The following is a 26,127-nucleotide window of genomic DNA, read 5'->3' as shown; positions in this document are numbered from 1 at the left end:
GAGGGACTCATTTTTAATGTTCATTTAGATATGAATCACATGCAGTAATGTTGACCTTTTTTAATGTGTACAATCCAGTGGTACTTCGTATGTTTATAGGGATCTGTAACCTTCACCGCTCTCTGATTTCAGAACCTTTTCAACAGCGTCCCTCCAAAACCTTGTTCCCATTAGCCATCGCTCTCCATCCCCCCCCATGTGGCCTTTTGTGCCTGGCTTCTTTCACTCAGCATCATGTTTTGAAGGTTTATCCGTGTTGTGGCCAGACTTTTGGGGTGTTTCTACCTTCCCTGTTGTTTTGCCCGTGGTGAAACAATCATTTTCTTCTGGAAGCTCAGATCCCTTCATAGGAACGTTTCCTCCTCGCAGAATTCCTTGTTTCTGGGAGCTGCACCAGGCTCCAGAAGAGGGTGGGAAGGAAAAGGGCAAAGGGCTTTATCTGGCCAGGGTGCTCACAGCCACTGGCACTTTTTGTGGGCCAGGTGAGGTGGGCAGCCCTGCGCCCTCCAAAGCCTGCTTTCTGTCTGTGGGTCTGCTTATTCTGGACATTTCAGATAAGTAGAATCATATATGCTGTGTGAGGGAAGAAGAGAAAGCCACAAACCATGTGTGTGAGGCCCAGGGGAAGAATGGGCTCCGTTTGTGTGTGAGTCAGCAGACTAACACGGACTGCATGGGGAACAGCGTGAAATGAAGATGAAGCGGGCACCAGGGATTGACTGTGGGGTCAAGTTCATATTGGATGTAGTGGGGATGTTATGTGACATCTGGCAAGTCACTGACTCTGACTCTGTCTCGGTTTTTTCATCCGTAAAATGAGATAATCTCAATCACACCTCCCTGTAGGATGTTTGTGGACATTAAATGAGTGAAGATAGGTAAAATGTTTAGAACAGAGGCTGGCACATAGTAAGGGCTACATTAACATTAGCTGTTGTTATTCTTACTGTCCGAGTGGTGTTACTGTTACACTGCTGTCATTGTTACCACTGAAGCATCCATTTGGAGCAACGGCATCATGAAATCAACGCTGATGTCTGACTGTGGTGTGAGGAGCTGTGAGAAGAATTACAAATTAGGGCCGCCAAGTCCCCTTGATTCTTTTAAAAAAGATTTTATTTATTTATTTATTTATTTATTTATTTATTTATTTATTTATTTTAGAGAGAGACTGTGGGGAGGGGACAGAGGGAGAGGGAGAGACGGAATCCCAAGCAGGCTCCATGCTCAGCGTGGAGCCTGATGTGGGGGTTGATCTCACAGCCCTGAGGTCATGACCGAGTCTGAAATCAAGAGTTGGACGCTCAACTGACTGAGCCACCCAGGTGCCCCTCTTCTGCCTTCTAATCTGTTTTCTGCACGGCAGAAATTTTGCACAGCCGGTAAGTTTGTAAATGCTTGCATCTTATCCCACCAGGTGCCGATGCCAGGTTACAATAAAGCCCAGAGCCCTTACCGTGGCCGACCCAGACTTCCACAGTCTGATCTATGTCTACTTCTCCATCTCGGTCTCACACGTAAGCACCCGCCACCTGCTATTCCTTCAGGTCTCCCGTGTGCCATGGTGCATCTCCAAACTCAGATCTCTGGTGAGAGCGGCCAGATGGATGAGCTGGTGTCACAGCCCGTGCCCGGAGATCACGGAAAGCAACCACTGAACTTTTTCAGCTCCTGTAGAAGGAATAGAATTCTACTTTCACCACAAGTCACACGGGGATGGACTGCCCTGCCCAGACTTGGAAAGGTGGCTCAGTTACTGAACAGGAAACAACACACAACTCTCGGTGAGGCAGGGGTGCAAACCCGGGCCAGAGATGAATGGTTGGGAAATGCCAGGGCATTCCAGGTTATTTGAGGGCCCTTTCCTCTGTCCATCTGCTCAGCACCCGAATCCCTTCTCAATAACTTGGAATTTAAAGATTATAGGCTTGTTGAACTATCTATGAATAAAATAATACAATGTCTGTGAACTGCTCTAAAATAACCCACTAGGAGGGTGGGATGGTTGGAAATGTGGATGCAATGAAGACTGGCCATTCTGCTAATAATGTTGAAGCCTGCCCAAGGGTACGAGGAAGTTCATTATACAGTCTCCCTCCTTCTGTATTATTAGAGAATTTTCATAATAAAACAGTTTTTAAAAGAAAACAGACTAGGGGCTAAAAGGAGTGGCAAAGTGGGGCACCCGGCTGGCTCAGTCAGTAGAGCATGTGACTCTTGATCTTGGGGTTGTGGGGTCAAGCCCCACCTTAGGCCAAGAGCTTACTTTAATAAAATAATTTTAAAAAATAAGGGAATGGTAAAGTGTTAACTTGCCTGTGATCATCTCACCTCTTGCTTCAGCCATAGGTGGGACAAGAGAGATCCGATACCACTATGAGGAAGAGAAGATCTGGAGTGAGGAGAGTGGATGAGTGGGTGCTGGGGACCACCCGCTGGTAGGGGCAGACGTTTCTTCTCTGTGAGTCCGTTGGGCTGGGCAGATGGCAGAGAGAAGCAGTGATTATGCGGAAGAAGAAGCCACTGCTTCCTGGAAAATCAGGCCACAGGGTCCTGAGAAACCACACTAGGGCTCAAGAGGCAACTGGGGGACACTTGAGTATAGCTTCCCTGTCCTGTTGCCATAGATGGTGCAATGGACCGAATGCCTATGTCCCCCCAAGTTCATGTGTTGAAATTCTGCCCCCCAAGGTGATGGTATTAGGAGGTATCGTCAGTGCCTTTATAAAAGAGGCCTGAGCGCTCTCTTGCCCTTCTGCCTTGTGAGATCTATGAACCAGGGAAGGGGTTCTCGCCCGACCCCAAATCTGCCAGTGTCTTAACCTTGGACTTCCAGACTTCAGAACTGTGAGAAATGAATTTCTGTTGTTGACAAAGAACCCAGTCTATGGTATTTTTGTTATAACAACCCAAGCTGAGGACAGACTGCTGTCTTACAAGCATTCCTATTTTGGGGGAGTCCAAGTGCTCCCCCACACAACTCTGCTTTACTTGCCCTGTTCCTTGAGCTCGATCCCAAGGGTTGACAACCTGAAAGAGCCTCACACCCCCTCTTCCACCCACACCACCCTCCTGACTTCCCATGGTTGCTATCCTGGCTTCTCATCCTTCGTTCTCCTCCTCCTTCTTTGATGGACTTGAGATGATCGCGGACAATTCCGATGTCACCATGGTATCTAAACTCTGGCGATGTCAGAACAGACACATGGTCTGTTCTGCATTGATTCTGCTCGATAGCTGACCTCCCTCCAAGGGCTTTGGATAGAAGTTTACACTCAGGCTCCCCAAATCCATCTTGGAAAACAGGATGATCCAACCCTCGCAACAAGATTCTTTAAAGTGCATTGAGCATGCTCTCGGAATTTCAGTACCGGTTTGTACCTGAATGGAGGTTACCTGGAAATGCTAATCTGGGTAGATTTTCCATCTTGTTAAATTCACCTGGTGGTGATTCTCTGCCTCAAGGGTTTCAGCCACTGAAATGCATGGGCTCTTAATTAAAGAAAATGTTTAAAGAAAAGCTATTAACCAAGTAGAAAACCACCCATCGGCTTTGTATGGGTTCCTAGAGCTTGAGGCCAAGTTAATGAGCTAGTGCTTTGTTGGAGAGCACGGTACCAGAGAAGCCAGAGTGGGGGAAGAGAAGTAAGGCAGAAAAGAAGGGAGAACAGATTCAAGGTGGAATATTACCGAGGTTGGCCTGGCTTCACAAGAACACTCAAGCTGGTTGCTCAGCTTCCTGGGATGTCCCTGGGGAGGCTGTGTGAAACCACTGGATCTCATACTGTCCATCGCACGGAGTGTAGTACTGGGCATATGGGGTGGGGATACATGGGGGACAGTGATATACTTATCTGCCCGCTCCCGTGTGTCTCTCTTGACTCCTCCCCATGGGGCATTAACCTCCCCCCATTTCTAGGCAGACACCCTCTAGTCAGGTGGGTTCTGGGTGCTGAGGCCATCAGAAATGTTAGGAGCTGAGGGCACTGTGGCACTGTGCCCAGCTTTTGCAACCACGGGAACAGCGTGAGCAGAGGCTGGTGCTGCTTACGCTGGGGAGCAAGGCAAGTATCCCAGGTGGGATGAACAGATCTGGGTCCGTCGTACCCATAATTCCACCATGGACAAAATTATGTACTTAGTAGAATTCCCCCCATTCCCAGGTAACTACTGATGACACTTTGCTCCATGCTCTTCTCAATTTTTTTTCCCCTGAGGATATGCACATTACATTTATCTAAACATGCATTTACTTTTTAAATGGAAACATGACATACATATTAGTATGCAATTTGTGTTATTCACTTCATAATACCCTATAATCATTTTTCCAGCTCAGCATATAAAGACCCACCTTCTTTTTTTTTTTTAAGTAGGCTCCACACCTAATGCAGGGCTTGAACTCACAACCCTGAGATCAAGAGTTGGACGCTCTACTGACTGAGCCAGTCAGGCGCCCCTTATGTATGTATGTATGTATTTTTTACAAATAAATCTGAATCCTAATAGGTTTTAACTCCTGACGTACACATTTTAGTAACATAAGTTCTAATTTTGTGTTTTGTTTTATTTTGTTTTAATTTTAATTGCAGCATAGTTAACATACAGCATTATGTTAATTTCAGGTGTACAATATAGTGATTCAACAATTTTATACATCACTCAGTGCTCATCATGAAAAACGCATTCTTAATCCCCATCACCTATTTTCCCCATCCCCCACCCCTGGTAATCATCAGTTTGGTTTCTATAGTTATAAAGAGTCTGTTTTTTGGTTTGTCTTTTTCTTCCCTTTGTTCATTTGTTTTGTTACTTAAATTCCACATATGAATTAAATCATATGGTATTTGTCTTTCTTTGACTGACTTATTTCATTTAGTGTTATACCTTGTAGATCTATTCATGTTGTTGCAAATGGCAAGATTTCCTTCTTTTTATGGCTGAGCAATATTCCATTGTATATATTTAGTGGATCTTCTTTATTCATTCATCAATCGATGGACATTTGGGCTGCTTCCATATCTTGGCTACTGTAAATAATGGTGCAGTAAACATAGGGGAGTATATATCTTTTGAATTTGTGTTCTTGTATTCTTTGGGTAATAGTTATTAATGCAATTGCTGGATCATAGAGTAGCTCTATTTTTAACTTTTTGAGGCACCTCCATACTGTCTTCCACAGTGGCTGCACCAGTGCATTCCCACCAACAGTGGATGGGCGTTCCTTTTTCTCTGTATCCTCACCAACACCTGTTGTTTCCTGTGTTTTTGATTTTAGCCATTCCTCAGTCTTTTTTTTAATAGATAGATAGATAGATAATCTCTGTTTCATTTTTAAAAAATGAATGTATAGTTTTTTGGTTTATGGATGTACTGTAATTTTTTCCATTTTTCTTCTTTTTTCCATTTTCCAGATGTACTGTAATTTATCTGATCATTTCTCCCTTGATAGACATTGGCAGAATTTTCTGGTTTGTACTCTTTTAAACAATACTGCTATGGAAATGGACACAATTTTTGGTGTTTTCAACTTTACAAGAAACGAGTGGCCAAAACATGTTACATCCTCATCTGCTCATCACCTGCATTCTTGCCTATAAATCGGGCATAGGGAGGAAGGCTGGTGACCACAGCTCACCATGGCAGACAGCAAAACCCCGGGGTGCCTGGTGTGTGCTGGTGGATCCCCCCCCGAAGTCCTGCATCTTTCTAAAATGCAATTTTGCCCATGCCATTTTCTGACTTAAATCCTTTGCACGATTTCCATTGTTCTTTGGGGGCTGGGGCAAGGGGTACCTAGCCCTTCTTTATTTTCCACATTTCTTTTCTTTTTTTAAAGATTTTATTTATTCATTTAAGAGAGAGAGAGCAGGAGCAGGGGGAGGGGCAGAAGGACAAGTAGACTCCCTGCTGAGCGCAGAGCTCGATTCCAGGACCCCGAGATCATGGCCTGAGCTGAAGTCAGACGCTTAACCATCTGAGCTGCCCAGGAGCCCCTTTATTCTCCACTTTTCAAGGAGATGAGTGCTTTTCCAGGTTTCAGGTTTGCCAAGGTCAAAACCCTCAGACAATGCTGTTAGGACTATTTGCGGAAATCACTCTGGAAAAGAGGCGGCATCTGCCAAATCTGAACAGACACCTGCCCTGTGACCCAGCAGTCCCACATCTAGGTTTATGCCCACAGAAATGTCCATATTCTCAAAGTCCTCCATCACAGGAGGGAAGCTGAATGCATTTTGGGGGGTCCAGCTTCTTTCCTCAGCATAATGGTTTTAAGATTCGTTCAAACTGGTGTGTATAACTAGCTCATTCTTTTTATTACAGACTAATATTCCACTCTACAGCCATACCACATTTGTTTATCTATTTACCTGTTGTTGGACATTTGGGTCATTTCCAGTTTTTGCCTCACTCAAATATGAATGTTCACGTGTAAGTCTTTCTGGACACGTGTTCTTTTCTTTGGGGCAAACACCTAGAAATGCAATAATGTCTGGGTTGCATGTTAAATGTATGTTTGTTTTTCTTTGTTTTGTTTTTTAAAGATTTTATTTATTTGAGAGGGAGAAAGAGAGCATGAGAGAGCACAACAGCAGGGGGAGGGAGAAGCAGACTCCCCATGGTGCAGGGAGCCCACGGGGCTTGATCCCAGGATCCTGGGATCATGACCTGAGCCGAAGGCAGACACTTAACAGACTGAGCCACCCAGGTGCCCCGTTAAGTGTATGTTTAACTTTTTCAGGAAATGCTTGACCGTTTTCCCAAATGGTCATGCCATTTTGCCTTCCTACCAGCGGTGATGAAGTACGACAGGCTGCACCTTTGTGATTTTACCCACGTCCCTGGGTGATTCTGCTGCTCACCCACGCTGAGAACCACTGGCTTAGAGGGTGATGGAACTTGGGGGGGACTTTTTTTTCGGGAGGTGACGTTGGAGCCGAAACCAGGTTAAAGTGAGGGAGGAAGCCAAGAGAAAACTGGGGGGAAGGTGGTTTCAGGCAGAGGGAACAGGAAGTGCAGAGCCTCTGAATCAGGAGTGTGCTGGGCATGGGGCAGGGCCGGCAAGGGGGTCCGCGGGCTTGATTGGCTTTGCAAGGGAAGTGCTGTAATAGACAGCCAGAGCGGAAGGCAGGGCCCCCCAGGGAATGATTTTAGGAGCCACTGTAGGGTTTTTGAGCAAAAGCATGACATGATTTTGTAGCAGAGGAAACCGAGGCTCAGAGAGGTGAATTAACTTGCCACAGGTCACACAGTAAGTGGCTAAACTGAGGTTCAGGCCGGGTCTGTCCACAGTCAGAGAGCGTGTTATTGACCTCTGCGCTCCCTTTGAGCCGTCTTTGGTATCAAATAAATACATAAAAAGCAAAGGTTTGGAAGCTGTCAATGTCCTCCAGCCAAAGACCACCAGGAACACAGTAGTAGTTAAGCCAGTTGGATTTAATACTCATTGCAGCGCGGGAGAACGCACACCACGGGGACACTGTGGGGCGTCTCAGTAAGAGAACAGCCAGGTGTCAGAAAGAGCTGTAGGGTTTGGGGTTTGGTTGGGGAGAATTTACGGATCGAGGAGTTTTGCTCTAGAATGCGTGCTGTTGGGAAGCAGGGATAATTCTAGGACTGGAGCTCTTAAATCTTACTGAGACAGGACAGACTAGAGCCAGGCGGAGGGTGTAATTGGTCAAGAAACAGCCATTACTCCTCTTAGCCAAGAGAGGGAGATGTTTGGTATTTCATGGCCTGGACCATGCTCATATTTTGTCTTATTTCATCATATCACGAGGTGGCCTTGTCTGATGTCGATGTTCTGTGAAACTGGTATTTACGGGACAGGGCAGAGGCCAGCTGACCGTGCCGGGCCAGCTCCTGGATGGCGGGCACTGTTCTCTCTCAATCTCTCTCTCTGTCCCTCTCTCTGCTGTTTCTGGGTGACACCTCAGAGGATGAAAACTTCCCCGTGTGTGTTTGTCTTAAACAGCTTTATTGAGATATAGTTCACTTGTCATGAAAATCCACCCATTTAAAGGGAACAGTTCCATGATTTTTAGTATATCCACAGATACATGCAACCATACATGTTCTGGAACTTGACACATGTCAAATTCCAGAACACTTTCATCGCTCTGAACGGAAACCCCGCAAGCAGTGACTCCTTGTTTCCTCCCTCCTCTGCACCACAGCCCGAGGGGACCACCAGTCTACTCTCGGTCTCCGTGGACTTCAGTGATTTGGGTATTTCATGTAAATGGAATCATAGAATATCTGGTCTTCTGAGACCAGCTTGAGCCTCCTGTCTTCAAGGTCCATCCTTGTTGTTGTAGCAGGTGTCAGCCCTTCATTCCTTTCAATGGCTGAATCATCGTCCATTGTGTGGATGGACCACCTTTTGTTTATCCCTTCATCCATTGAGGGACTTTTGAGTAGTTTCCACCTTCTTGTTTTGCCTGTGGTAAAAACAGTACTTCCCTCTGAAAGCTCGGATCACTTCGTGCGAACCTCTGTCTCCTCACAGAACTCCTTGTTTCTGGGAGACGAAACCAGGCTCCAGAAGAGGGTGGGAAGGAAAAGGGGAAAGGGCTTCATCCAGGCAAGGAGCTCACAGCCATTGAGAACCTGCTGTGTGCGGGGAGGGGCTCTGGGAACACAAAGAGAAATTAGGGCAGCAGTCCCTGCCCTCAACGAGCTCAGAGTCCAGTGAGTGGAGAGGGTACACATGTTGTTTCTCTCCACCCCCCCCCTAGGATCCATCCCATTTTTTCTGGTCTTCTTCAGGGGAAACCCCCTCCCCTGCTCTCTGGTTCCTGGGAAGGAGAAACCCAGGCTGACCAATCTGCTGTATCCAACCTGTGGGCCTAGTGGTTGGGGATGGGCATTGGCCTCAGTCCAGTGAGATTCTGTGACACTTTTCCTGGACCTCTTATAAAAGGTAATTTTTTGTTTGGTTTATTGTTTTTCCTATGAGGTTGCTGAGAAAGTAGGCTGGAAGCCTGGGGCTGCCAGTGGCCATACTGTGGTTGTCTGGGGAGAGCCAGCCTGAGGAAGAAGGCAAGAAAGGAAAGCAGGGCTCAGACATGGGAGCCCACAAAGCAGATGGCAAGCAGCCTTCCCGAGGAGATGCTACTCCATTTTATAGGTGAGGAACCGAAGACACTCCCAGAAAGGAATTGAGTATGAGCCTCTTAATGAGTGACAGGGCTGAGAATTCTATTTCTCGGGGCACCTGGCTGGCTCAATCCATAGAACATGCGACTCTTGATCTCAGGGTTTAAGTTCGATCCTCATGGTGGGTGTAGAGATTACTTAAAAATAAAATCTTAAAAAAAGAGAGAGAGAATTCTATTTCTAGACCATAACCTAGTCTTTGAAAACACAGTCTTTCCTCAGGTACTGTCAAAATGTCTAAACCACGCTGCCAATAATTGACCTAAATTATTTTATTTTTTAAAAGATTTTATTTATTTGAGAGAGAGCGCGCACAGAGGGGGGAGGGTCAGAGGGAGAAGCAGACTCCCTGCTGAGCAGGGAGCCCGATGCGGGACTCAATGCTCGGACTCTAGGATCATGACCTGAGCCAAAGGCAGTCACTTAACCAACTGAGCCACCCGGGCGCCCCGCCCTACATTATTTTAAAGCGTTCAGAGCATTGAGCCTGCTTATCTTGAGCATCTCTAAACAGACATGGGGAACATTTCTGTAGTTCTAATGCCTCTTCTTTTGGATTTCCAGAGTTTGTTAAAAAGTTTTCCACAACTAAAACTGACTTAGGCAAATAGTTACATAAATAGGAAATCCAGAATGTGGACTTCAGGCACAGCTGGATCCAGGGGCTTAGTGATAGTAATGTCATCTAATTTCCGTTGTTTTCTGCCCCTCAGCTTTGGGTTTGCATAACACTGACATCACTTTCATGCAGGCTATCCACACATGGTAGCAAAGGTGGTCTCCAGGACCTGTAGGGTTTATATCCTGCCAATAACTTCAGAAAATTCAGTGAATTTTCATTGCATATCATTGGCTCAGTTTGGGACATACACCAACTCCAGGACTAATCACTATGCTTATGGACATGAAAATTGCTGATTGGTCAAGCATAGAGCCAGAAGGGTGGGGACAGTCCACCGGAGTGGTGTTGGATAAGATAGGAGGAAAAGGAATCCTCAATGAACAAGTGAAGTGCTCTTACAGAGGGAAGAATGGATATTAAGCAGACTCCCCCCCCCCAAAAATCAATGTTTAGTCTCTGACCAGAAAGTTGGTAGTATTTCCTCACACTCTAGAAATGTAGTCATCTCTTAAATTTGATATTAAAAATGTTCCCTTTTTAATACTTCGGTTTCATTTTGCTGATCTGGACTATCCTTTTCTTTTCACTTAATTTCCCAAATCTTTAAGTATTGTTCTTCACTGCTTCCTCACCACTGGATTCTGTCATCAAGAATGGCCCTCTTCTGTTCTCCTGTAACATTTTCTACTTGTATTATCCCCTTCAGCCTCTAATTAATTACTTTCAGGAAATGTGCATGCAGAACCTATCACAGGGGGCCAGGGTTTTGTGGCTAAGCCTTCATGTTCACTGGCAGCCTTACATTTAGACTTCTCTTTNGAACTGTTAAACAACGCCTTTGTCATCATAGTGTTTTTGAATTGACAATTATACTTAGAGGCCTGATTTTCTTCCCTTCCCTTCCCTTCCCTTCCCTTCCCTTCCCTTCCCTTCCCTTCCCTTCCCTCTCTTTCTTGTAATCTCTATGCCCAACATTGGGTTCAAACTCACAGTCCTGAAATCGAGAGTCACATGCTCTACTCACTGAGCCAGCCAGGCACCCCTAGACTTTTCATTTCTACAGATGCTAATTTCACATTTGGTTTATAATTCAAGACAGGAGTTTGTATCAGTCAGAAAACACGGGGCGCCTGGGTGGCACAGCGGTTAAGCTTCTGCCTTCGGCTCAGGGCGTGATCCCAGCGTTATGGGATCGAGCCCCACATCAGGCTCCCCTGCTATGAGCCTGCTTCTTCCTCTCCCACTCCCCCTGCTTGTGTTCCCTCTCTCGCTGGCTGTCTCTGTCTCTGTCAAATAAATAAATAAAATCTTTAAAAAAAAAAAAAGAAAACAGAACCCATTCTAGATCTTTCCAACAGGTTTTTTTGTTTTGTTTTAAGAGATTTTTATCTTTAAGTAATCTCTACACCAAATATGGGGCTCAAACTCACAACCCTAAGGTCAAGAGTTGCATGCTGTACCAATTAAGCCGGCGAGGTGCCCCTCCAACAGAAAGGTTTTAATGTTGGAAACACATGCATTAGTTATCTATTGCTATGTAACAAGTTGCCCCCAAAGTTTTTTTTTTTTTAAGATTGTATTTATTTGACACAGAGAGACAGAGAGAGTGCACAAGCAGGGGGGAGCAGCAGGCAGAGAGAGACGGAGAAGCAGACTCCCCACTAAATAGGGAGCCCTATGTGGGTCTTGATTCCAGGACCCTGAGACCATGACCTGAGCCAAAGACAGAGGCTTAACGAACTGAGCTACCCAGGCAGGCCTCAAGTTACCCAAAAATTTAGTGGCTTACAACAACAATCATCATTATCTTTCATAGAATTTGGGAGCATCTTGGCCCAGCAGTTCTGATACAGGATGTCTCACGTGGTTGGTTGTAGTCAGATATTGGCAAGGGCTGTTGTCATCTGAAGGCTTAACTGGGGCTGGAGGAGCCACTTCCAAGATGATGAGCTTGATAGCTGTTGGTGGGAGGCATTAGTTTCTCTCCATGTAGGTCTCTCCCCGAGCAGCTTGAGTGTCCTTATGACATGATAGCTAGTTTCCCCAGAGGAAGTGAGTCAAGAGAACAAGGTAGAAGCTACAATACCTTTTGTGACCTAGCTTCAGAAGCCACACACTGTCTCATCTGCCACGTTCTCTTAGACAGAAGTGAGTCACTAAGTCAGTTCTGCCTCCTGGTCCAGGAGAGGGGAATTAGGCTTCACCTTTTGAAGGGAAGAGGGTCAAAGAGTTTGTAGATCACAACAGGTGACGATAGGGCTGAGGAGCAGCAAGGGATGGTGAGACAACCCACAGGTTAGCAATAGCAGTTAGTTAGGACTAGAAGGGATGGCTGAACAACTCTGTGAATATGCCAACAACCACGGAGCGGTACATTTTAAAAGGGTGAGTCCGCTCTTTTCCTCCCTGGCTGCTTGTAGCTTGGCTGCCATCATGAATGACACAGTAACTATCCAGACCAAGAAGTTCACGACCAACTGACTACTTCAACAGAAGTAGGTGGTCATTGGTGTTCTTCATCCTGGTATGACAACGGTACCTGAGATAGAAATTCCGGAAAAACCCCAAAATGTATAAGACCACAGCAGATATCATCTTTGTATTTGGATTCAGAGCCAGTTTTGGCGGTGGTGTTGCGGGATCATGGAGTGCGGCGGTCAAGAAAGAATTCTCGAGACGTTTTATGGTGCAACTTAGTAAGTTTATTTAAGCAGCAGTGGGCAGAAAAGGCTGCACTTTTGCTGTATGAAGCTGGTGGTTTTATGCTTCGTGCTCAAGGGGGAGGGGATGTACAGGGAGTATTAGATCATAAATGTCTTCTTTGAATTTCTACTCATAAAACTACTTCTGCAAGATTTCTCTGGTGCTTATCATTCAATTTGATATGAACTGTCCGTGAGAGGTTCAGGCAGTCATGAGACCCTGTAAGAATGTGGCAACCGGCACATATTTGATCCTTGTCAAAACCATGCAGGCTATAGGTCAGCCTTTTGGGCTGAAGGTGAACATTTTTTTCTGTTTCTATCCCTTATCAGGGGCAAGACAACTGGCTTTGGTATGATTAATGATTCCTTGGATTATTGCAAAAAAAAAAAAAAACGAACCCCAACATAGACTTGTAAGACATGGCCTGTATGAGAAGAAAAAGATGTTAAGAAAAGAGCAAAAGGAACATGAGAACAGAATGGAGGAAGTCGGGGAGACTGCAAAAGCCAGGGTTGGTGTGGGCAAACAGTGAGCTGGAGATTGGACGACAGAAGTTCAAGATTCTGTAGTGACTTGATATGTGGTGATTGTGCAGATTTTTCACGAGAGGGGTAGTAAACTAAGAACTTTTCTGTGGGAAAAAAAAAGGGTGATTTCATGGTATGTGAATTATATGCCAATAAAGCTGGAAAGAAGGAAGGGAGAGAGGAAGGAAAGACCTGTTTTTTTACTGCACCTCACTCACTACCAATAACCATCTGGTAGGTTCTGGCCCAGACCCCAGTGGAGAGATTCGGTCATGATTCGTTATATAATTACTAAGTACCCACTGTGTGCCAACTGCGCTGTGTCGAATGTATTCATGCACACCAGGCACACGCACATATGCCAGTCTGTGCTGAGGACCCAAAACGTGCACACTTCCTGTGGGTGATCCGGCCAGTCCTGGGAGCCCATCTTCAGATACTGGAATAATGTTGAAAGGTGCTTCATGAGTAATTTATGAGAGTGGCGCTGTAAAAAAAACCTGTATGAAAAAGGAATTATGCCAAGCAGTTGACAGTGATTATTTGATGGTGCTATGATTAGAGTTACTTTACCAATTTTTAGATAGTGCAGTTAATTACTTTTATAATACAAAAAAATATTTGCATTTTTGGTTTGGTCACCACTGTGTTCTCCAACATTGGAGTTAACTCTATTTAGATATAGCATCTATGCTCCAATTTGCCACAGTCCTCTCCACTCCCTATTGCCTTCAGCTGGTGTCATCTCTCAGTCACATGAACTGCCAGATCCCTGAAGGCATTTGAATTTGGGTCCCGCAATTTATGTAGTAAAATCCCCACAATATACGTTTCATTGTGGTCCACCAAGATGGTAAATGTCCACACTTTAAGTCCCCGATAAGTGGATTTAGAATATTTCATCAGTTTGAAAATGAAAGTTAACATATTTAATTTCTGGATAAGAACAAAATTGTCCTTGGCACTTTTCTATGGAGTTCAGTTGCTTGGGAAGTCCAAAAAGCTGTTTCCATCAGAATAATTCAGTTTAAGAGGAAGCTACTGTAGGTATTGAAATCAGAAAGAAATTTTAACACAGGGAAGTGGAAGCACGTAAGTGGGTTTGCAAGGCTGGAGAAACAGGCTCAAGACTCCTAGAATAACACCACAGAACTGACCTGCCAGGAGAACCAGGGCCTAAGCCACAGTGTGGACAGTGGGGAATCAGGGGACTATTATAAGAACGCTTGAGTTCAGTAACACAGTGTCATGGCCAGGAAGCTTCCATCGCTGTAACTGAGCACCTGTTTCTTGACACCTGAAGCGGGAAACTGGATTTTGGGCCACTACTGCCCCCTATTGCCTGATGGTCTTTCAAGAAATAATCCCTCANCCAAAAAAAAAAAAAAAAAAAAAAAAGAAAGAATCCCTCAAACTTGCGGAGCACCTTCACATACATCGTGTCATCTGGTCCTCATGCTAACAAGCAAGGCACATGGTGTCATCCCCTATTTATAGGCGAGGAGACTGAAGTTCAAAGTTGACGGAACGTAATTAAGGTCACACAGCTTTGTGCAAAACTGCAGTAACCACCCAGGTTTCCTCATCCCCAGGCCAGGGCAATGAACTCAACTCATACGTCATGAGCGAGGTCTTTTGTGACCCTGTGGTAGGCTCTCGGAGCACAGGATATATATGATAAGGCCAGCGGCTCACAAGTGTCATGGACTGGTCAATAACCGTAACTCAGTGCACAAATCTGCATTGAAAGCACAGAGCATGGGGCTAGTATGTGGCAGAGGTATGTCTTGGGACATTCTAGAGAAGAAAAGAGGTGACATTTGAGTTGGGTTTTGAGGGATGAGAAGTATGTCTGGAAGCAAAATGCAGAAAATCGTCATAGCAGCTGGCAAGAGCTGGGGGGCCTGATGTGGCAGCAACACTTGGGGGAACTGAGAATTCTAGGTTTGGAGGGTCTGAACAAGGTAGAAAAGTATTTTTTGTAGTTGAAGTATTATATACATACAGGAAAATACGGTGCATCAGTCTTAAGTATACATCTTCTTGATTTAAAAAAATAACATGTAAACACTAGGTGAAGATATTAAACTTTCCCAACATCCCAGGAGGTTCGCTTGTGCCCCTTCCCAGTCTACACCCACCTCCATCCTTTCCCGTAGGTTTCTGTGGGATGAGGGTGTTTACCAAGGGGTGCTTTCCCAAGGGGTGCACCCAAGGGGTGCTCAATACCTTCTCCCAAGTAACCAAACAGTATTGGATGGCAGGCAGGTAATCTGTTCAATGGCCAGAGAATGGAGAAGGCCAGCTCATGCTCTGAAGTCACCTTCTGCCATTAGGACTCATGGTCAGGGTTTTTCCTGTAAACGGTAGGAGTCTTCTCTGAATCAGAGGATATCATTTCTTCCCTTAAATGGGCACAGTCGGATATGTCAGCAAGCTGGTAGGTGGGTTTTTATTTTAACAACTAGAAGCAGGGCGCCTGGCTGGCTCAGTCCATGGAGCATGGGACACTTGATCTCAAGGTTATGAGGTCCAGCCCCACCTTGGGTAGGTAGAGTTTGCTTAAAAAATAAAATCTTAGTTGGGGCCTGGGTGGCTCAGTCGGTTGAGTGTCCGCCTCCGGTTCAGGTCATGATCCCAGGGTTCTGGGATCCAGCCTCCCCACGGGCTTCCTGCTTGGCAGTGAGTCTGTTTCTCTCCCTCTCAACCCGCTTGTGCTCTCTCTCTTTTTCTCTCTCTCAAATAAATAAATAAAATTAAAAAAATCTTAAAAAGACAACAACAAACAGCTAGATGGTAATGACCCCGAGGTCTTCTGGAGGGTTAACAGGCATCTGAACTGGATCAAACCGGTTGAAAACTGGGTAATTGCAGACCAGTGTGGAGCTTGTTAGCGAGTTTCTGGTGACAAGGGGGGTGCAACAGAAAATCTCAAAGCCCCTGGGGTGAGCCCCCTGTCTTTTACTTCTTCTTATGTCTCCTTTTATTTTTTTCTTCCTTTTTTTAAAGATTTATTTATTTGGGAGACGGCGCGCCAACGAGCTGGGGGAGAGGGAGAAAGAAAATCTCAAGCAGATTCCCCGCTGGGCCCGGAGCCCCACCCGGTTCTCGATCGCAGGACCCTAAGATCGTGACCTGAGCGGAAATAAAAAGTCCCACGCCTAACTGGCTGAGCCACCCAGGCCACCCTCTCCTTTTACTTCTAACTCCTACTGTTGCTTCCAAATCTTTCACCATCTCTTTGGACAGTCTTAGGGAGTTGCACTGGGCGCAGTAGGTTTCTTGATACCGTTGCTTTCTCGTGCGGTCCACATGAAATTTAGGTTGCGCGGGAAAGGGGAGGGAGGTGGGGACAACGATGTTTGGCCCTTCAGAGCCACCGTCTAGGCTCGGGTTGGGCGGAGCCGCCATGTCCCTCGGCGGCCGCCGTGCGTCCGTTACGTGGCAGCTGCCGGCGCCCGCCAATCCACGGCGCCCGCATCAGCCCCCTCGGGTGGCGCAGCCGGAAGGGGCGGAGCTGAGGCGGCGGCGGCTGAGGAGGCAGCGGTGGCGGCGGCTCTGGAGGCCGCGGTCCCGGTCCTGGCTTCGGCCCCAGCCCCATCATGGTGACGCTCGCTGAGCTGCTGGTGCTCCTGGCCGCTCTTCTGGCCACGGTCTCGGGCTACTTCGTCAGCATTGACGCGCATGCCGAGGAGTGCTTCTTCGAGCGGGTCACCTCGGGCACCAAGATGGGCCTCATCTTCGAGGTGGCCGAGGGCGGCTTCCTGGACATCGACGTGGAGGTGCGGGCACGCTGCCCGGGGCCCAGGGGGGGTCGCGGGGCCGTTCGGGAGTTGGCGGCGCTGGAGCCCGCGCGGGGCCTGCGGGGGCACGGGGCGTGGAGGCCGCTGTCCGAGTGCTGGGAGGGGCCCGGGCCGCCGTCTGGCCCCCGCCCGGGTGACCCCCTAACGGCCCTTTCCCCCGCGGCCCGCCCGGAATACGGAGCCGTTGCTTGGTCGCTTTGGGTTCTCAGCTTGAACCGCGGGCTCCCCGTGGAACCTGGCGCCGAGCATTGTCGGCCAGGCGCCGCGTGTCAGCTCGGGCCCAGAAGGCACTTAAATGTTGAGGTTAGCTGACGGCAGGTCTCTATTGGATCTGCAGCTGCATTCCGTCGTGTTACGGATTAATGTTGGGGCATGACGTGGAAGCTTTAGGAAAAGCAAAGCGAAAGCTACTGAAGAAGGCTAGGCAGACATTTGCTTTGTGCTTTTCTTTATTTTTCATAGAAAGAGCCTGAGCGTTTAACCTATTTTTATGCAAACCTCTAGATACCTCCTTGAGCCATTTCTGACTAGGGGAAAGGTGGAGTTGGGTCATTCAATTTAGGGGTAATGATTGCAGATGCAGTATCTGGAGAAAAGAGTAAATTATTTTAAGAAACCAGCAGTCCCTAAATTTCCTCCTCTTTTTTTAAACGGAAAGAACAATTCGCTTTTATTTTTATTTTTTTAGGAAACCGGATGTAGTTAATACTTAAATTCACTGTTAACATGATTAATTGGGTTCAGGGATTTTCCATTTGACAGTGAACGGCAGAGTTAGGCACCAATTACACAGTACAAGTGAAGTCCAAAGATAAAGGGATAATGGAAGGATGACTGGTAAAATTAGTTAAGATTTTAGTGATCAACTATTCCAGTCTCTCAAGTTTTGCTGGTGACAGGCTTTCTAAGAGGAACTAAGTTAGTTAACCAAGGCCTAACAGCTGTTTTTAGCAGGTGGATGGGAACATGGGTCTCTTAGTTTCTAAGTCTGGTCTTTTTTTCTCAAGCCTTCTGGTATCTCAGATAAAGCAGATTCCTTCACTGGTTTGCAGCAATCAGGAGAATCTGAAAGTAGGTTGCTCAAATTTCTTAGTTTTTTTTTTTTTTTTTTTAAAGATTTTATTTATTTATTCGACAGAGAGAGAGACAGCCAGCGAGAGAGGGAACACAAGCAGGGGGAGTGGGAGAGGAAGAAGCAGGCTCACAGAGGAGGAGCCTGATGTGGGGCTCGATCCCATAACACCGAGATCGCGCCCTGAGCCGAAGGCAGACGCTTAACCGCTGTGCCACCCAGGCGCCCCTCAAATTTCTTAGTTTTAAAAGATATTTTTTCATGTTTTGATATTAATAGTTTGCATGTGTGTTGGTGATAGAAGGCCATTTGGAGACAATGTGTATTTCTGTTTCTGAGGGGTTCATGCTTAAGTTAGACAAATGAAGCATGTAGTCTGGATGGAAAGATGTTCTGGAGAGCCATCTAGTCCAGCCTTGTTTCATAAGTGGGTGAACTGCAGCCCAAAGAGTTTATTGTCATTAAGTGAAAATTGCATTTTCTTAGCGAATATCCTACTGCCCATAGACAGCACCTACGAAGAGTATGATTTTAAATCTTTTGTGATGTGTATTTCTTTCCTGACTCCAGATTACAGGGCCTGATAATAAAGGAATTTATAAAGGAGACCGAGAGTCCAGTGGGAAGTACACATTTGCTGCTCACATGGATGGAACATATAAGTTTTGTTTTAGCAATAGGATGTCTACCATGACTCCAAAAATAGTGATGTTCACCATTGATATCGGGGAGGCACCCAAAGGACAAGACATGGAAACAGAAGGTGAGGTGAACATTCAGAGGATTTATATCCCATTTCAAGAATTAATATTGTGTACATTGTTATTCACCTAATGGAGTATTTATTTTGATTTCTTATTCTGTGTTCATTCACTGTCTTTAAAACCAAAAACTTTTGTGATACATTTTATTTCTCCAGGACTCCATATTAACAAAAATAAGTTTCTGGAATTTTATGTTTTAGTTCTTTACAATTGCCTGTTCTGGCAACTTTTCGTAGTCAGTCTGTGCTTTTGTAAGCATGTAGGTTATGTGTGTTTTAGGTTGGTTGTTGTGTTGATTTGCTAATCCTGGTATATACATCATCATTTACTCATTTATACATGACTAGTTGGGTTAAACTTTGTTGTTTTATTTTTGTGTGTTTATTTCTTACACTTTTCTTTAGGTGGTGGAGATACCTGGGATGGTAGGTGGATTACTTTTTGACAGCATCCTGTCTTGCCTATTTTTCTTTGCTGCTAATTTCTGCTTTCCTTCTTTCTAACCTCAGTTTCTTAGCATGAGAGTGTTTTTCTCTTAATTAAAAAAAGACTTCTACAACTAATTATAGAGTTTTAGAGTCATTGTTTTGCGTTTTTATTTGGTTGATGGGAGGTATAGGTTAGGTCATTTTACATTAATGGCACTGGAAATACAGTGATTGACATCTTCGGAGTAACATCATACTTTGTTTCTTTTAAATGAATGCTGAGGGTGGAAAGATTCAACTGTAACCGGAGGAGTAAAAGTCTTTAACATAGCTAATGACAAATGGTGCTGTTCACTTTGTAAGAAGTATTTTCCTGGCTTGTTTTTACCGTTATTGAAGTTTTTTTTTTAACTTGAAACTTGGTTGGATGTGAAATGCAGTTCTAGAAGCTGTGTCTAGAGATGGTGGCGAAAGCTCGTTCAGTCATATGTTGTTGTTCAATTAATTTTTATTTCTCCACTGACCAGCAGTAGACCCTGAATCAAGTCTTCTGGATAAATTGCTTACCAAGAACCAGCACATTTGGATTGGGGTGGTGGTGGGGGGGAGTGTACAGTGTACATCAGGATTTGTGGAAACTAGCTGTTTAACACATATCCTAGTATTAACATGATAATATTTGTCCTAGATATTAAGCAGTTAGTAGAGTACTTCCATCATAAAGAAGTATTTGTTAGGTTCGAAATCTGTAGAATTTAGAGAATCCTACTACTTAGTAATTCCTGTGCTTGTTTTTCGGGGCCATTTACAGTGTAGGACTTGGCTAACTCAAGAGGAATTCGGAGTTTTGAAGGGGTTTGTGCTTGTTCATTTTCTGTAAATTAGTCCCTTCTAAATAGTTAGAATATATTGGCTGGTGAATGTGACTCTTGAATTATTCTTAAACCTTTAATATTTAAAATTCTTGCTTTTGTTTGCTGATGTCAGTGAGTGGAAGCTGTGAAATCAATCCTTATTCTAAAGTAGTGGTCCTCAAGTGAGGACAGTGTTTGCCCCCAAGAGGACATTTGACAATATATGGAGACTTTTTTTTTTTTTTAAGTAGGCTCCACGCCTATTGTGGGGCTTGAATTCACGACCCTGAGATCAAGAGTCTCATGTTCTACTGACTAATCCATCCTGGCACCCCTATCAGGAGACATTTTTGATCTCATGGCTGGATGGAAGATCCTAAAATGTACTGGACGGCCCCCCACAATGACGAATTACCTGGTCCAAAGTGTCAACAATGCCGTTCCTGAGAAACCCTGCTCCTAAGGTTTCATGTCGTGCTTGGGGCTTCCCGAGTGAAGCTAGTGAGGGATGATTTGAGATTCTAGCCTAACTACCTTAACATGGGTAGGGGCCCTCTAATGGGAATCTTCCCTTGTGGTAGATACTTTTTTCCTAACCGTGTGTTCATTGTCGTAACACAGCACTGTCTAGAAGCATACGCTTACTCTTCAGAAATGTTAGTTCACCTTGTATTCATTTTTGGCTAAAAAGAATACTCGATTTCAAACCTTGTGCAACTGAGAGCTTGTCTTTTCACTTATAATGCCTGCCATTCTCCACTGTAGTGAAATTATTGCTTTGATTTCCATAGAAGAGTGTTTGAATTTTGGTGTGGATTTTTTTCAAGAATGTCTTGAGTTTTTGTCTGCTCAGATTCATTGAGATTAAAAGTCTGTTTTGAGGCTGCTCTTAAATTAACATTAGAGTTACATGATTCTAAAGCATAGGTTTTGATTTTAGTTAAATATTGTTATTTATAGGATTGTTGTTAGGAATTTTGTTTTATATTTTGTGTTCTCTCTTTTTCTTCCCCCTCCTCGGTCTTGTCTTTTCTCTTTTCTCCAGTTAGTCAATGTAGTGAACTTAGCAGCAATTCATTAGAGGAAATTTCTTAGGGTTAATTGTTTTCCTTTCATTAGTAAGCGTTATATAGTATGTTTTCCACCCTGAAAGAGCTTTCTGTTCTGGGAATGGACATTAAAAAAAAATGCTTTGAGAATTAAATTGTCATCAGTAGTCCAACATGATGTCTGAGCCATTTCTAAACAGCTTCTTTTGTATGCCTTCTCTGAGGAATATTTTGAGGAATATTGCTTTATATTTTTTCAAAAGGAGATTGCCAAATATGTGCTAATCTGTTTTTACATTTTTCTGTAGCTCACCAGAACAAGCTAGAAGAAATGATTAACGAGCTTGCAGTGGCGATGACAGCTGTAAAGCATGAACAGGAGTACATGGAAGTTCGGGAGAGAATACACAGAGCAAGTAAGTTAATGCTGTAACTTTGTATCACTGGCGGCCATGAAATCCTGAAGGTGTATTACCCAACAGCTTGCTTGAATTTTCATTTGGGTATTTTACAAACATTATCATAGTAAAGTGCTGACTTAAAAAAGCACCCCTGCAAAGATATTTTTTGAGTACATGTCTGTAGAGCTTTGTACTAGACTAGTTTTTTATTGGAACATTCATTCTAAACTGAAAAATCCTGTTAAGATTTAGCGTGAGCTTTTAAGAGTTTTTTAAAAAACAATCTGTGGTCATCTAAGGAATAAACTAATAGTTTTCCCAAACCAGAAAGGAAAATTATAAAGTGGTTGGTTTTTAATCACATATCTGACATTTCTGTGCCAATGTATTAATATTATATGCTGAGATTTAGCTTTTTTTCCTCAAATGGAAGGTTTAGGCTAGTTAAAATAGCACTAAAACATGAATCTAGGCAGTCACCAGGTGAAGCTCAGCTTGGGCTCCTGAGTTTGTAAACTAGGAACAGGGAATGTGTTTATCCGTAGAAATAGTGATGACTGGAATCCAAAAGCCTGTCTAGCCCATGCTATAGCCTTAAGTATTACGCCTTTGCATGTAAAATTGAGAGGTACCATATTGACACACAGACCAGATAACCTATTTTAGATCCAGGTCCACACCTGTGGTTCAGTGGTTTTCATCCTCCAGATAGTTCTTGGGGATAGATCTCATGGGAGCAAGCTCATCTGCAAACGCAAAGTGGTTGAAGTCAGGAGTCTTTGTTCCGAGGCTGGGGTAGAGAATAGAGAGAAGAATGACTCCAGAGAGAGAGGCACAGGCTGAACCTCTTCAGGATGTGGTTTGTGTTCTCCCTACCCCCCTTTCATCTCTTGCCATGGATAGAAATGAGCCTTTAGGACCTAGAGCAAGACATAAACCTTGTCTTTCTGTGCGAGAGTAATGAGTAAACACAATGGACTGGAGAAGCGAGAGCCGCTGTTCTCCCTGGTTCGGAGTGGAGTGGGGCGTAAGGTGGACCAAGGCTTGTATATATGCACTCCTGCCTTTTCCACTAGGATTTCTTCTCCTCTTTGCCTCGACTGGTAATCTCTTCACCCTCTGGGATCACCACCCTCTCTCCCTCACCCAGCCGAGACCCATCTGTTGATTACCTTGCTCTCCAGTGGGGGCCAGCTCATTCTGGGATGAGAAGGGCACTGAGCAGAGTCTGAGGGCCAAGAGCTTACACTGCTTTTCATTTTAACTGGTTCAGACCAGATGGCTTTAAAGGTATAGGACGTTCTTGGGAACACAGCAGTCAGAGGAAGACCTGTCTTCCAGTCTGTGGGGGCATGCAGCGTTAATCTTCTGCACTTAATTTTGAGTGGAGATGCTCCTGCATTTGTTTCACAGACAAATAGAATTTTAGGCATTCTGTTTATTTTTGCAAATCAAATAGTTCTCACAGTGTTTGTTTTTTGTACATCTTCCTACAGCACTTACTCCTTAGAGATGAACATAATGAGAAATTTTTTCTTCCTTTACTCCAGTGTTGTGATAATACTATGTTCCTTCTAGCTAATATGTGACTAGTGTGAGGACAGTGTCTTATATACACACTTTTTCAGGTAAAGTGAAGGGAGAGATAAATACTTCTCTTTATACAATTGCTTAATATTTTGAAGTGTTTACTCAGCCATTCCCCTTTCAGACACAAATCTTAAAATGCTAGTCCTTCATAGTTAGCTAGATATTGGTTATTAAGTTTTCAGCGGAAGTAAAGTTCATGCCATGCTCCTCTGCTGGGAGCCTGCTTCTTCCTCTCCCACTCCCTCTGTTTGTGTTCCCTCTCTCGCTGGCTGTCTCTGTCTCTGTCAAATAAATACATTAAAAAAATCTTTACAAAAAAAAAACCAAAAAAACAAAAAAACTTCATGCCATGGAATTAGTACTAAAAATTCCAGCTTTGGTGATTTTTAGGGTTCTAATTAATAATGTTCTTGGGCATGTGTCTCCTCTTGCTCTGGGGAAAAAAGCCACATTTTTTGCTAACTGTAAGTTATCTTTTTGGGAACCTGTTAATTGCTTTTCACTTCTTTTTGAGTGATTATTAATCCAGTAGCTATTATAGTCTAGTTAATGTTCTACAAATGATACACATATATCTAAAAATATGGCACTCACTTATTCAGCTGATTAATATTGTTACTATATTGCTGATTATAATTGTTTTTAATATTGGCCATTTGTAGAAAAATCGGAAACTACCTAGTAATTTTAAAAAGTTAAGGCTGGGTGTAAAAAGGGAGCGCCTGGGTGGCTCAGTCATTAAGTCTCTGCCTTCAGCTCAGGGCGTGATCCTGGCGTTCTGGGATCAAGCCCCACATCAAGCTCGTCCACTGGGAGCCTGCTTCTTCCTCTCCCACTCCCCCTGCTTGTGTTCCCCTCTCTCGCTGGCTGTCTCTCTTTCTGTCAAATAAATAAATAAATAAAATCTTAAAAAAAAAAAGGCTGTAGAATTTGATCAGAAATTTGAAAGCCTGTGACATAGATTGAACAGAATAAATTAATAAAGGGTGGTCATGGTTGTTGTTTTAAGGATCAAATTCTCAGCTTAAGAGTGGGATAGATCATGAGACTAGTTCCAGTTTGTAGTAACTGCCAGTATTGGTCTGTGAGACTGGGAAACCTCCTCCATCTAGAATAGCTGCCAAATACATAGTAGGTGCTCAATATTTGTTGAATAAATGTTTAAGGAAAAAGCCACTTAGAGTGACACATTTTGACTAGGTAGGTAGTGCTTTTGGATAACTGTATGGTCTTGAAATCTCTCCATATTTTAAAGTCAATTTTCTGATTCAGCAAAAAAGATATATAATGTAGGAATATTTTAATGTGAGGGAGAAAGAAGGTTGTATTGGGTTTTAACCCTAGAGGTTGAAGTCACTTGCGGAGTTAGGCAGGTCACTTTTCCTCTCTGCTCCCCACTCCCCATGCGCAAGCAGAGTAGGTTTGACCATACCCAATGGATTTTTAAGGTCCCGTTTATAGCTACAATTTTCTGCTTCTAAGTTTGTTGAGTTGCTTGGGGACAAAAGACAAAAGTATTTAGACTACTATGAATGGTGTGCAAAATATTACTTTCCTAGAGTAAAGACTAGGATGATTTATGATGCTTATGCTTTTTTTTTGGTTAAATTTTGTTTGTTTGTCTGTCCTCACAGTCAACGACAACACAAACAGCAGAGTGGTCCTTTGGTCCTTCTTTGAAGCTCTTGTTCTAGTTGCCATGACATTGGGACAGATCTACTACCTGAAGAGATTTTTTGAAGTCCGGAGGGTTGTTTAAAAAGCCTTTTCCTGATGATCTCAAAATCATAATTCACTGTTTACCGAACATCTTGGTGATAATAATGTCATTAGTTTCTACATTTTTATTTTTGAAACTGTACATTCACAGCTTATGTTTCTTTGTGATTAATAGATATTGGGGGAAAACACCTTTTTAGGAAAGTTAGAGTGAAAATTTGACACTTGATTGGCATAATTTCTTATTTGAATTCTGCGTCCATTCTACAGGTCTGTCAGAACTCCAACGCTGTAAATGAAATACAGGCATATAGTCCCGATTATATCTTCTTTCCTTTTGTTTTCATGATGAAGTGCAGCTCAGAAAAGTACTTCATGGATAGTACTTCACTTAAATGACTACATTCTTTGAATCTCTTACCCTGCAGTTAAGTCATTAAAGATTCTTTTTGTTGAGTGCTTACAACTGTCTGAATCTTGACATTTTCTACCCAGCCTACTGGCAGAGCTCTGACTGGAGTGTTACCAGGTTGGTACTTTTATACTTGTCTGTCTTGTTTTTGCTTTAAAGATAAGACTTAACCCAACCACATTTCCCCCCTAAATTTGTGTTTTGAACCTTAGGACTCAATCACCTCCAATTAAATTGATGACACAAGCAGCTAATAACCATTTTTTGGTTTCTGCGTAACCTTGCGAGCAGTCCCTACTAAAGCCAATTCTCTGGGTGTTGCAGCCAATGGTAGCTCTTTTCTTTCTATGCTGGCACATCCACTTTCTCCACTCTTGGCATGTAGGAAGTGTGCATTCATATAATTGGAAAAATCTGGATTTCTGATGCCAAAGGGTTAAAGCCTCTTGGATTTCATTGCAATGATATACAGCCACTATTTTATTTTTGATCAGTGGTATTTTGGCCACTGTTTAATTAGGGTACTGGACATCACTGTCAGTACTAGGATTTTGTTTTTGTTTTTCTTGGGTCTTTTTTGGCACATGTGAATTTTGTTTTGTATAAAATGAAATGACTTTCTCTTGGTCTCTGATGATGGGTTTAAAATTAAAGGAGCATCTGGTTGTGGTGGGGTGATCCAGGATTATGTTGTGACTGATGTATATTAGTTACTTGTACATTTTTTTTGGATCTTTGCAAGGGGAAAACTACAAGTAACGAGTTTTATATAATTAATTTAAATTTGTTACAGGTTTTCATGTTCAGGATAAACAATTTTTCAACCTTGGGTGAAAATACTTGCAATAGTTTAAGGTGACTGTATTTTACCTTAAGACAACTGTTGCAATGCCAATTTTTTTTTTTTTTTTTTGGTGTGTGTGAAAACACTTCAAAATTGAATTAAAAGATGTACATTTAAAATTGGTTGTGTATCTAATCAGCCCCAGGTTCAGTAAATAAACAATCCTTTTTAAAAACA

The 26,127-nt window shown here is 43.7% G+C and overlaps 1 protein-coding gene, 1 long non-coding RNA gene and 1 pseudogene across 2 annotated transcripts; 2 read left to right on the top strand and 1 right to left on the bottom strand.

Annotated features, from left to right (window-relative positions):
* Positions 1 to 233: 233 nt before the first annotated feature.
* On the bottom strand, positions 234 to 2,470 carry LOC117795289. Its single transcript, XR_004619236.1, has 3 exons — positions 2,332 to 2,470; positions 1,457 to 1,671; positions 234 to 1,056 (listed from the first exon to the last, which is right to left on the bottom strand). It is a non-coding gene; the product is annotated as an uncharacterized LOC117795289 (long non-coding RNA).
* A 9,744-nt stretch (positions 2,471 to 12,214) lies between these two features.
* Positions 12,215 to 14,064, top strand: LOC109489840 (annotated as a pseudogene).
* Positions 14,065 to 16,511: 2,447 nt separating this feature from the next.
* Positions 16,512 to 26,127, top strand: TMED2 (transmembrane p24 trafficking protein 2). Its single transcript, XM_002913101.4, has 4 exons — positions 16,512 to 16,796; positions 18,460 to 18,652; positions 21,293 to 21,400; positions 24,610 to 26,127. The coding sequence occupies exons 1-4, from the start codon at positions 16,617 to 16,619 to the stop codon at positions 24,732 to 24,734; spliced, it is 606 nt and encodes a 201-aa protein (XP_002913147.1). The 5' UTR covers positions 16,512 to 16,616; the 3' UTR covers positions 24,735 to 26,127.

This window comes from Ailuropoda melanoleuca, chromosome 12 (assembly GCF_002007445.2).
Source record: "Ailuropoda melanoleuca isolate Jingjing chromosome 12, ASM200744v2, whole genome shotgun sequence".
Taxonomy (NCBI): Eukaryota; Metazoa; Chordata; class Mammalia; order Carnivora; family Ursidae; genus Ailuropoda; species Ailuropoda melanoleuca.
Note: the sequence above shows the minus strand (reverse complement) of the source record. Positions and strands in the feature narration are given on the sequence as shown.